Source organism: Gadus morhua, chromosome 21 (assembly GCF_902167405.1).
Source record: "Gadus morhua chromosome 21, gadMor3.0, whole genome shotgun sequence".
NCBI classification, from domain to species: domain Eukaryota; kingdom Metazoa; phylum Chordata; class Actinopteri; order Gadiformes; family Gadidae; genus Gadus; species Gadus morhua.
This window is the reverse complement of record NC_044068.1, coordinates 5,246,545-5,259,044: the sequence shown is the minus strand read 5'-3', so window position 1 is coordinate 5,259,044 and position 12,500 is coordinate 5,246,545. Positions and strand designations below refer to the sequence as shown.

The 12,500-nt window shown below is 48.6% G+C and overlaps 1 protein-coding gene across 1 annotated transcript in view; it reads right to left on the bottom strand.

The window, feature by feature from the left end:
* LOC115534435 (MAM domain-containing glycosylphosphatidylinositol anchor protein 2) overlaps positions 1 to 12,500 on the bottom strand; it is a gene marked incomplete in the record, with an annotated part of 161,336 nt that overhangs the window by 148,035 nt on the left and 801 nt on the right. Inside the window, 1 exon segment of the mRNA XM_030345420.1 lies at positions 11,828 to 12,500. This exon segment is cut by the window's right edge and continues 801 nt beyond it. Within this exon segment, the coding sequence (XP_030201280.1) occupies positions 11,828 to 11,900 (73 nt within the window).

Sequence of the window (12,500 nt, the reverse complement as noted above, 5' to 3'; positions counted from 1 at the left end):
CTTCTCCTTGCATTTATCGGATTACTCCTGCTCCGACAGACGTAGTCATTCAATCATTTGTTACTCGTTTAATGAAGCCGGTCTTTATCCATTCTCACCCATTTTGCTAGATTTCCTGAGTGGCTTACTGCGGCAGCCATAGGGTGGAGTAGCGATGGATTCAGTGTGCATTAAAGCCATACTGTCTGCATGTACTCTAGTATAATTCAACTACATCTCCGCCGGTGTGTTCCCGCAGACGCAGCCCCTGCATGTGATTAGTTCTTACATGAATGGTGGAGAGCCAGCAGGTGTTGAGACTGAAAATCAGGCGATATTTGTATTTTTATTTCATTATTTCTTCACGAAGGGGAGCGTGGGCCGATTCCCGGTCTTGTTTGCGACTGAGAGAGCTACACTCCACAAGAACGAGAGCACACCTCTCGCTGTGCACAGGAGAACCGAGCTGGCGGCTGGAAAACACAATTGGTTTGCTGATTTCTTTTTTTTCTCTGAATGCCAAAGCCTGAATTTCAATGAGGCACCCAGCAGAGCACAGTAAGGGGAGTCAAACAGCAAAAGTGAAAAGATATATTTTTTTCTGGTCGTCCACTGCCTCTCCCTCCTTTAACCACATCTCTGTTATACCCCCTGAAATATTACGGCCATGAATTTAACCCTAAACCCGGGCACTACATTCCCTGATGGAATAACTTTACATCACTGACTGCTCTGTTGTAAAGAGGAGCAGAGGGGGGACCAATGAAAAGAACCCCGAAGTTTGACGCGAAGTAACTTTCATCACTATGGCAAATACGTCAACTGACATCCGTAGTATGTACCCGGGAGTCAGACACTGAAAGAATCGGTTGCTTTTGAATCAAACCTGGTTACATTACCCCCTCGGACGATACAAGGCTCTAGGCAACGCCGAGATCAAACGCCCTGGCAAAAAACATGGACAACGATTAGGCAGGGGAGAGACTTTTGGGGGAAGATCTCAGTGATTTTGAGGCAAAAAAGTATACGCACTTGCGTGATGTCTGCCTCGTATCTCCTGTGTCGGTTTGGAGGGTTGTTTGTTAGTTGTGCATGCCCTCAACAAGAACAACAGGCACGTGAACCGTAGGGGCAGTGCGAGGTCGTGACAGGGTCAGGGGTCAAGTGGCAGGGCCGCGGCGACCACAACAGCGTGAAGAAGCCTCTGTTGACGTTATTTCGGCAGGGATTTCCGACTAAACAAGATGGCGACCTCCTCGAAATCTAGCTTTGTTTAATAGTTTATGTCACGCCAATCTGGACGTTGTATACAGTCAGAGTTTTAGAGTGCGCCCTCTAGTGGAACCCTCCAGAAACACGCAGAGTACCAACGGCGGGTGTGTATTACGATTCTGTTAACGGCCCAGACGGTCGCTGGTGCCAACGCGTGGTTGAAAGGCGAGTGGTTCTCCTCTCCACCGGCGTGAGTGTGACCGCCGTTCGTCACCGTCGGTGTGTCATGTGATCTATGACGCGGTCGGAGCGAACGAGTCACAAAATCCCCCGCTCCGGAGCAGCTGATGCGTGAATGGAGTGATAAATCACGCTTTTGTGCAAAAAAGGGCTTGGGAAGTGAGCCAACCCACACACACACACACACACACACACACCCACAGAGGGGGACGTACACACAAGCAAATGAAAATGCCGTGACTGCTCAGGCTCGTTGGATTGACTTTGATGAGGCGAGGCGCAACATGACTTTCTACAGCGCAGGAGTCAATCTGCAATCACAAGGAGCATGGCAGCATGCTCGAAATCCTGGGGGCCTGATTTCAAGTGTGTGTTTGTGTGTGTGTGTGGGTGAGTGTGTGTATATGTATGTGTCAGACCAATTTCCGGTCTTTGTTACGTTATCGGTTGGTGTGTGCACTTAGTGTGTTAGTTTGAGTGCGTGTCTGAATTTAGGTTGTTATGTTATTGTTTGGTGTGCACTTTGTGCGTTAGTGTGTGTGTATGTGTGTGTGCGTGTATGTGTTTCTGAGTTAAGGTTGTTGTTGTGTTATTTTGTTGGTGTGTGCACTTTGTGCGTTTAGTGTGTGTGATTGCAAGTTTATGTCATTGCTGCGTTATTGCTTGGTGTTTGTGCACTTTGTCGAGTGTATCTGTGTGTGCGTGTGAGAACTGCATGCTGTCTGGTAGTTTGTCACAATATTTGAACGCTGGGAGACTACTGAAGCCGTCATTGTCAACACCCTCACCCCACCACTGTTCCTGCCTGTCAGAGCCTCCCCCCGCCCTTCCCCAAACAATCTTACACGCTCTGAGGTACGATTGTTAACAATTGTGTGGTACCAAGGATTGGTGCACTTATTTCTGCAATCACTTCACATTTGTTTCAGCTATTGATTTCCTGGCACGTGGGACGGTAGATAGAGAGAGAGAGAGAGAGAGAGAGAGAGAGAGAGAGAGAGAGAGAGAGAGAGAGAGAGAGAGAGAGAGAGAGAGGTGGAGGAGACAGGTGGGCCAAGACACCCTATGAACGTAGGAACGGCCGAACGAGCGAGGGAGAGAAAGACGGAGAGAGAGAGGGAGAGAGCAAAAAAAAGCGAGAGACAGAGAGAGAGAGAGCGCGCAAGAGAGAGAGAGAGAGAGAGAGAGAGAGAGAGAGAGAGCGGGGGAAAGTCGGCAAACATGCAATGCCAGTCTTCGGGAAACGGTCGCCATGACAACAGACATCCCATCCCCGGCGCAAGCACTTAGGACGCCTGTGTAGGCTGAAGAGACGCGGGTGAAGGTTGGCTTCAGACTCTTGTTGAGCGCGTCCCCCCCGTCCCCCCTGCTGCTGCTTGTCTCTCCGCCTGCCGTTAAGAGACCCCCTCTCTGGGGCTGCCCTTGTCGGCTGCCTTTACCTCCATCAGCGGGCGGTGGGCTCCGTGATTGGTGCGTCGCTCCCGTCGTGTGTGTTAACGCAGGGGGCCCCTGCCACGTCGGCTTAAGCTCCGCCACGGAGACAAAGGCAGAGCGGCGCCCAGGTGTTCAGCGCCCAGCGAGGGGTGACAGAGGTCTCAGGGGGGGGCGAAGTCAATGAGCACCTTTTGTTGTTTTGCTGCTGTTTCTAGAAGGCTCCGCCGTCCTAGTTTAGCTTTGACCGTCACTGTGTCGCGTTGTTTGGTTTTGGTGGTTTGATGTTTTAGCAGCTATTATTATTATTATTTTATTTTTTTATTATTACTGTTTATTGTTGCACACCGTCAAGTAGGAAAATAAAGATAAAAGGAAATAATTTCAGACGGATGGACAAAATTACCATCTTGAAGAGAAAACTGCACTGAAGTGGAAAGTCAACTGCGATCACACAATTTGTGAGAAGAGATTTTAACGCGACTTTACAATCGGCAACCCTCTTCTTCGACAGACCAGCATACTGGTGTTTCTCAGGAGAATAAACTAACCGAAAATTGAATCATGGGCTGCTTCTGTTTTTTTAGCCATTATCACGTCAACATGGCCGCCATCATCAATGTCATTATCATCATCTGCTTGGCCAACAGCATCATCATCGCAATCATTGCTATCATCACAATCCTCCATATTGAATGATTGCAATCATAAATAGCCGGAATATGGAATATACGCCAACCAAAGCGAGACACCGTTTCATCAGTCCAGATCTCTAAGATCCATCTTGCGTTAATAAATGGAGGATGCGGTAACCTAATTGGGGGCCATCTATAAAATACAACCAGGAGGATTTTGGCTCCAACAACTCCCGCGGTACCCACTAAGTACAGCAGAGAACAAGCAGCTCAGAGATGCTTTGGCTGCTCGGCTTAGCAGTGGGAGCAGCCAGGTTACCATAAGCTTCTTTGGTCCATGGTGCTGCTGGTGGAGGTGGTGGAGGAGGTGGAGGAGGTTTTGGGGGGGGGGCTGCGGTGGGCGGATTTGGGTGTGAGTGATCCCAAGGAGAGGGAGTTGTGTTGACTGAACCCATTCAAAGAACGGGGTCGGCCACCTGACTGAGCTGGGGCGATACAGCTAGGTTCGATGAACTAGTGTGGCGGCGGCGGCGGCGTCAGGGCCGTCTGAAAAGAGAAATATCAAACGAACAGAACCAAATAAAATATAGAGCACAACCTTGGTTGTGGAGAACATTCTCAGCAGGGTGACTCATGTGTGGAAGCGGGAGCTCTGTGGAATGTTGATCTTTGTTTTTTTCCAGTCCTTTGCCTCCAACCGACATGAGGGTGTTTGAAAACGAACAATAGAAGCTAATTTCCTGAGCCAGAAAATACCCTGACTTCATGTAATATAATTATTCATTATCGAAATGATTTTGTTGTTCTGCACAAAAAAACTGAGCACTTTAGCTTCCCCACTCGCCCTCTGAAGAAGCCTGCTCGGATGTTGTCGGTCGTAATTGCTTCCCTTTTACAGCCTTAATGATACCTTGAGCGTCGCTGCTTTATTCCCCCACTAGCCGCCCACCCCCCGCCCCTGCCCTCCTACTCCACGCTACTCGCCATCAACGATTTTGGTTCTTACCTCTTCAAAACAGCCGGTATAACAGAGGCGCACCACAAGGCCAAACACTCTCCGCCTCTCCTCTCACCTTGGACGGAAAAATAATAAAAACATTCCCCGGACTTTGCGGCCGCCAAGCGCCGTTTTGTCCGTCGCCACGACAACGTCCGTCCGTTTTGAAAAGAGTGGCAACCGTTTTGCCACCTAGCGTGATTAGCTTGATTAGCTACTATTAGCATCCGTTTCAAAAACAAATCCTCCAGTGACATCACACCTGGGAGCGACCAACCGATATGTAACGCTAGGAAAGACACAACCCACCGGACCGTACCAACTAATCTGATCTAACAGCCGTACACGGTGGACCCATCCTTAGAGACTCACACACGGCCCTATATATAAACTCCCAAGAAAATGTTCATTTTTGCTTCCCCGGAGCCGTTTCAGGTGTTCTTTGACCGGTGCTTGAGAGACGTTTATTTTTCGCAGCGTATATATTCAGCGGCGGCTTCTCTCCACAGACCCGGTCCGAGGAGAGGCGCCTCTTGCCGTGATTAAGCTGGGTGTTATCTACAGCCCCACCCTGGGGTGTCGAGTATTCCCCCATGTGTGTTGCTCTCTGTTCCACTGCAGCAAATTACTTCCTCTGCAAAAGTGCAGCGATGTGCAGCGTGTGTATATATAGCTGTGTGTGTATATATATATATATATATATATATATATATATATATATATAAAGATATAGAGAGAGATATGTATGCCTCAGCACCTCATTGATTGAGGCGTACATATAGATGTCTGTCCACTCTAATCGTTAAGAAAAGGAGGCAGAGAGGGGGCAAGGAGGAAAGTGAGGGGGAGAGAGAGAGAGGGCTAGAAAGGGTGATAGCAAGGGCGAGAGAGCACGAAAGAGAGAAAAGAGAGGGCTAGAAGTGGGGCTAACAAGGGAGAGAGAGTAAGAGAGAGAGAGAGTGATCGAGCAAGAGAAAGAGAGAGAGCTAGAGAAAGAGAGAGAGCTAGAAAGGGAGATAGCAAGGGAGAGGGAGCTAGAGAGATCGAGCAAGAGAAGGAGAGAGAGTGAGTGATGGAAAGAGAGAAAGAGGGAGTAGGAGAGGGTGACGGAGCAAAATAGAGTGGGCGAGGGAGCGAGAGAGAGACGTGAGGGTGAGAGGACAAGGGAGGCTAAGCGAGAGAGGGCAAGAGAGAGAGAGAGAGACTGAGAGATTACGGAGGAGGAGTGTGAGGGGTCCGAGCTGAAGGGAATGATGAAGGACTGGGTGAAGGAGGTCTCCCTGAACCAACAAAGACGGCTTTAGTTTCTCAGGCGGGAAGGCATTTGCATAGCTTAGAAACCCAGGAGTCGGCGCCCGGGCTCATGAAAAGAAACGCTCAGACTTCAATGTGAACCAGCAATGGGGGAAGAGAGAGATGGGAAAAATTATAGATCGACATAGACTGAGAGGCACAAAGAGAGAGGAAGGGAGAGAGAGATGGAGAGTGCAGGGGGTTATGCAGAAAGGAATGGACAAGGACATCTTCGACAGACAGAGAAGCGCTCTTTTTCTGTTCGCCGCCGCAACAGGAAAAACAACGAGATCAGCCACATCTCAGCGTCCCGTGGAGTTTGGACGCCAAGCGCTTTTGATGCCTGCAGATCACACGGCAGACGAGAACGACGCCACACACACACACACACACACACACACACACACACACACACACACACACACACACACACACACACACACACACACACACACACACACACACACACACAGACAGAAACACCCACATACAAACACACACACACACGCACACACACACACACAACCACCCACACACACAAACACACACACACTCCCACCCACACAAAAACACCCACACTCTCCCAAACACACACACAATAACTCACACACATACACACACACACACACGTGGGTGGAGACGATACAGATACCGATGCTGCCTTCAAAAAGTCAACATGGCGGCCATCTTACAGGAGCTCCACTCGACCTGTGTTCCAACTGATATCTGTGAGGGTTAATAGAACACGGATGGTGCGTGCAGCGGCGCGGGCAGTCATGCGTGAGGATCTGACGGTCACAATCGTCTAGACGACGAACAAGGACAACTTGTCGCTGTTTTTTTCGTTTACGATTCCACTCGAGAACGACATGAGGTGAACCCAAGGGAAGACGTCACATTTGGCGGTGCATCAGTTAGTTTACATACGCGTGGATGGGACAGAGAGAGATCGGCGATATGCAGTTTCACCAAAAAGTCTGTCTGTCTGTATCACGGTTGTCTGTTGTCTGTCTGTCCGCACAACTGAGCATAACTAAGATGTGCACATATTGCCGCCGTCTTTACAAGAAGTTAAAAAACAGAGGGAAAAACGAGGTAAGGTACCCACAAACATGGGGGGGAAGGAGGAGCAGACGAAGCCAAGTCCCCTTTCCCTGTCAACCCGCACTTATGGAGGAGTGACTAACCTTCATCAATCCTCCTTAATGGCTCTACCGGCGCCTCTTAATGTGCCCGGGCCCATCCGTCCCCTCTACATCTCCACAAGATCATTTCACTGTCTGGTCGTAGGAAATGACATCGACCGACAGCCAGAGATGACAGCATATAAACAGCAAGCGACAGATAAAGGGCCCAGAGTGATGGGCCAGCTTGAACGGTATAAATCCCGGGGATACTTGTTGCCTGAGACTCATAATCGAAGCTCGGCTGGTAAATAAGTACTTTATTGAGATTTTTGCCACAGCGAGGCATACGTGTTGGTAGTTCTGCACGTGTCCAACTCAGGTGATGGAAGCCTCTGTAAATATAAAGAACTATATTACTGTTCGCAGACGCTTTCAACTCAAGTCACTAACGGAGGACATATATCGTGATACGTTTCGGGAGTAGGTAGTGGGTTAGGGCGTTTGATTCAAGGCTACCTACAGGTTAGGCTGTGCACATTCAGGGAACTTTGAAACCAGCAGCTCAGTAGCTGGGAACACCCTCACCACCAGACACTTCCAGTGTTGCTCCCTTCAAAGCCTGCGACTGGCTGCTCTGTTCTGTATTCAGCGCAGAAGCTATTCTGACCACCTCCACGGAGACCGCGGCCCTCAGTGGGCCTCCCTTTTATGCTGCATCATTAGAAAGAAGGAAGAAAAGACTCTAGCTATCGGCCTGTCGCTGGGAACAAGGGCTTTAATATGAGCACTTTGCAAATGGATGACAGCCCAGCTTGCCAAAAGCACCTGCGACGGTCTGAGTGTCAATGTGGAACTCCGTGTACGATACCGTCTATCTAGCGGTCTGCACGTCTGTCCATCTATTAATCTGTTGGTCTGTATGTCTGTCTGTCGAAATATCTTTCTATATATCTGACTGTCTAGATAGCCGTCTGTCTGTGTCCGTCTGTATGTCTATATATGGGTATATATATATATACACCTGATTATATGTCTATCAGTCTATATGTGTGTCTGTCTGTATATATTTATGCATGTCTATATGCCTGTATGTCTGTCTGTATATATAACCGTCTCTCTGTCTGTCTGTATATGTGTCTGTCCGTCCATATATGTCTGTATAACTGTCATTGTGTCTGCCTATCTTGACATATCAGTATATGTCTATATAACTGTCAGTGTGTCCATCTGTCTCTATATACATCTGTCTCTATGTCTACCTATATCGATCTCTGTCTGTCTACATGTCTGCCTGTATCTAGAAATGTTCACGTCTGGTGGTTCGTCCCCCTCTCTCAATCTCTCCATCTCTGCACCGCTTGTGATTAAACCTATCATCTAGTATCATAGCATTCATATGCGTCAGCAGCAGCGTCCAACGCACACTGAATATTAATACACACGGGGATGCCTCCATACCATGTTTAGAAGACAGAAATGCATGCCGTCATAGTGCCTGTTTCCCTCTTCTCCATATAGAACACACACAGCTCTACTGCGGTAGGGAAAGAGTCTCTCTCTCGCCCTCTCTCTCTCGCCCTCTCTCTCTCTCTCTCTCTCTCTCTCTCTCTCTCTCTCTCTCTCTCTCTCTCTCTCTCTCTCTCTCTCTCTCTCTCTCTCTCTCTCTCTCTCTCTCTCTCTCTCTCTCTCTCTCTCTCTCTCTCTCTCTCTCTCTCTCTCTCTCTCTCTCTCTGAGAGATGTCATCAGCAATGGCAGCCGTGGTGGAGGAGGAGGTGTCCTTACAACTGAGTGACCCAGACAGACTGCCCATCATGTTTCTGACCTAGAACACCCAGCACTGTGATTTAGGCACTGGGTATAGCATCGCATGAAGGTGGGGGGTGGTGGGGTGTAAGGGAAAGAGTATAGTGGTGGCTTTTAACATGGTGAAATGATGCATAATGAGGGTATTGCATGGTCCAAACTTTAATCACCATTCAGGCTTTTTTAGTCTTGCGTCAAGCGGGGATAATTAACAGTTGGCACTGGTGAACGGCTTCAGAATTGTAAATGTTTGCTTAAAATTCACTTGGGTCAGATGTATGTTAAGAATGCTTCGGTTTCCAAGTGGGAATCATGGGTTCTCAAACACACACACACACACACACACACACATTTTATGTCTGTTCTTCACACATTCAAATAGTGCGACCGTAACATCTGTTCAAGCTCTCCCTTTACATTCCTTGCAGTTATATTTTATTTCTTCCTCTTTTTTTACGACTACTGGTGTATGGCGTTAAATTACCTATCTAATTACCCTACCTTTTGGAAACACACACACACACACACACACACACACACACACACACACACACACACACACACACACACACACACACACACACACACACACACACACACACACACACACAAATTGGATCACTTGGCTTCCACTCAAGCCCCGATGCAAGCAAGTGTGGCTTTGAATTGGCCGAGCTTGATGCAATTTGATGTGCCATGTTGCGCCGTGTGGCTGACTTTCCTCTGGATTAGCATAGCCGCGGAGGATATCCAATCAAAAATAAAGGGCGAGTTAGCGAACAGATGGGATTTCTATAGGTGGCAGTTCTGTGACCGCTGGGATTAGGGGTTGGGGCGGGTTAGAATTCACTAATTCTTAAACACACATACGATTTGTAGTTACAATTTCCTAGATACATTTCCTAGCTTCCCGGGATGGGCCTTGCATTAGCATTCAAAAGGTGCATACGTTTAATGGTACACAGTCAAGTGTGAATAAAGCATTTCCTGCTGGCCAACCATAGCATTCCATTATCTAGCTTGAAGAAGTACAGAGATGCCATTACATGGGTGAGGGGGGGAGGAGGAGGCAGACTGAGATGTACGACTCCCAGGCAAAGGTTACTGGGTTCGATCCCCCGTGTCTGCGGTGCAGTGCTATCGGCCTACCTGAGGAGGATGGTGAAACTGCTGTAGCCTTAACCTATTGACACTCTGGATGAAGGCGACATACCGACATGAATACAAACCCATTGACACGGCGCTGGGGGGGAGCAGTGTTTGAGAGCTGGTAGTCTCACTGAAGCAGACGATCAGATCTGAGATTTTGCCGCCTGCCAAATATCGGGGGGTTTCTTAAAGGTGACATATGATACAACCAGGTGTGTCTACTGACATCACGAGTGGGCGTGTCCACCTAGATGTACGCTGGATAGATCAGTCTACCAGCCTACCCAGTGGACCGTAGGAAACGTTGCTCAGCTATTCGTTATCCATCTAGGTGAACCCGCCCACTTGTGATGTCAGAAAAGGCCGATATTCAAAACGGCTTGCAGCTTCTAATCACACTCACACCTGGTGGTATAATATATCACCTTAAAAGCAAGTTAGCAGTTTCAATGACCACTAACAGACATACGGCCCTTACATTTGATCAGAAAAGATGCCCAACAGGAAACAGGAACAGGAAATGATGCGCTTTCCACCCCCCTTGGTGTGACGAACAAGGAGAAAGCTTTTTAAAATATAAAAAATGGACTTCCCGCCCACTTCCGATATGCAATAGTTTTCCATGTTCGATTCCGTTTCATGCGATTGGCTCAGGCGAGAAGGATGCGTTGGTTGGACTTATGAATGTCACCGCCCCAATATGAAGACTTCTGATTGGATTTGCAGGGGAGGGTTTTTGGTAAACTCTCTAATGGTCTCCTCCCAGTTTAAGAAGCGAAACCTCCCAGATACTCCTCAGTCTACAGTTGAGCTTATCGTTCACAGACGTGAGTGGTGGTGTCTAGAGAGGATTGTGGATTCACACAAACTAATGATACCCGTATTATTAGGACTTTCTTTCCTCAATCCATTTTCTACTCGACCCCTCACTCTGGGGGCTTTTGTTTTGATCACTGTCACGGACAAGTTCACACACACACTCGCACACTCGAAACTACACATACACACACACACACGCACACACACAGTGTTGTAACGGAAGGAGCTCGTAGCAGAGTTCCCACAGGGTTCGTCTGTCTTTTGTTTCATCTGACGTGAACGGGAAGAATTTGTGTTACATCACGGTCTGGACTGTTTATTTTGTGACATTTGATCTGATCTGTGTGTGTGTGTGTGTGTGTGTGTGTGTGTGTGTGTGTGTGTGTGTGTGTGTGTGTGTGTGTGTGTGTGTGTGTGTGTGTGTGTGTGTGTGTGTGTGTGTGTGTGTGTTTTAGGCAGGTAGAAAGATACAGTAAGAGAGACATAGAAAATGATGCATTTAGAATCAGAGAGAGAGAGAGAGAGAGAGAGAGAGAGAGAGAGAGAGAGAGAGAGAGAGAGAGAGAGAGAGAGAGAGAGAGAGAGAGAGAGAACACACACACTCACACAGATAGACAGAGAGGGAGATAGAGAGACGTAGGAGCAGCAGCAGTGTTTTCATGCATACCAAACACCAAATGGCATATGGTATTTTAAATGACTCAGGGCTCAGGCGAGTGCTGTGTGACGTTCTCCTCTGAATTCGTAAACGAGTGTATTCCAGATCATTCCTATTTCCTTCTCTGTGAGGCTCGAGAACGTTCGCGATGGATTTGCAAGTATCGACTTTGCATCTCCAGTCCCCATTTATTTAAATACCCCCCGCCCCCTCCAGCAAACACAAATGAGTCGCTGACAATCGAAAAGAGCCGTCCTATAGAGTCTGGAGCTGACCATGTTTGAGTGGGTGCTGGATGGAAGACACACCACTGACAGCTTGTAGGTCACCCACACGTGCACAGACGATGTGTCTGCGATGATCGCGCGATCAATTCGCCATTAAACGAATAACTACGGGAAGCCACCGGTTGTTGCAGGCGTGCTGGTATAGAGACAAGGTCATGATTATCATTCGGTGGATCGTTGCGTGCAGGCTACTCACCGTAGACTCCTTGGCAACGGATGCCGTCCGCCAGCAGCGCCAGCAGACCCAGAACACACGTTATAAGATCCATCTTGTTACGTTAACCTCAACATATCCAGTGCTTCTTCAATGGCAAGAAGTCCTCTCCGGTCCGTGAGATGCTGCTGCAGCCGAGATAGAGAGCCACTCGCTTGCATAGATACCGCTCCAGTACTCGGGTCTTCAGGGTTCACTGTGTTCTTCCAAAGGGGAACGATGATCTCTCTCGTTCTGGCCAATGTCTCCCGCCTGTCATGAAACGGATCGGCGCGGACGGAGTTTCTACCGCAAGTGGGTTAGAGATGCGATGCGAACCCAAAATCAAATAGTACACACATACATATACACACACACACAAACACACACACACGCACGCACACGCACACGCACAGACACAAACACACGCACGCAAACACACACACACAGATACGACGGGGACGCGGATCCAGAAACACCCGACCCTTGCTAATTGATGACAAACACTTGTCGACTTCCAGGTCCTGCTATGAAAGGATAGGTCCCTCGGATGATGGGGGCGCGTCTACAGATGACCCACTAGGCGTCTCGGCTGGGGGTCACACAGGCGCGCGCGGTGGCTGCACACAGGAGCGGATCCACGACTGAAACCTGCGGACATCGCGTCGACTTCTCA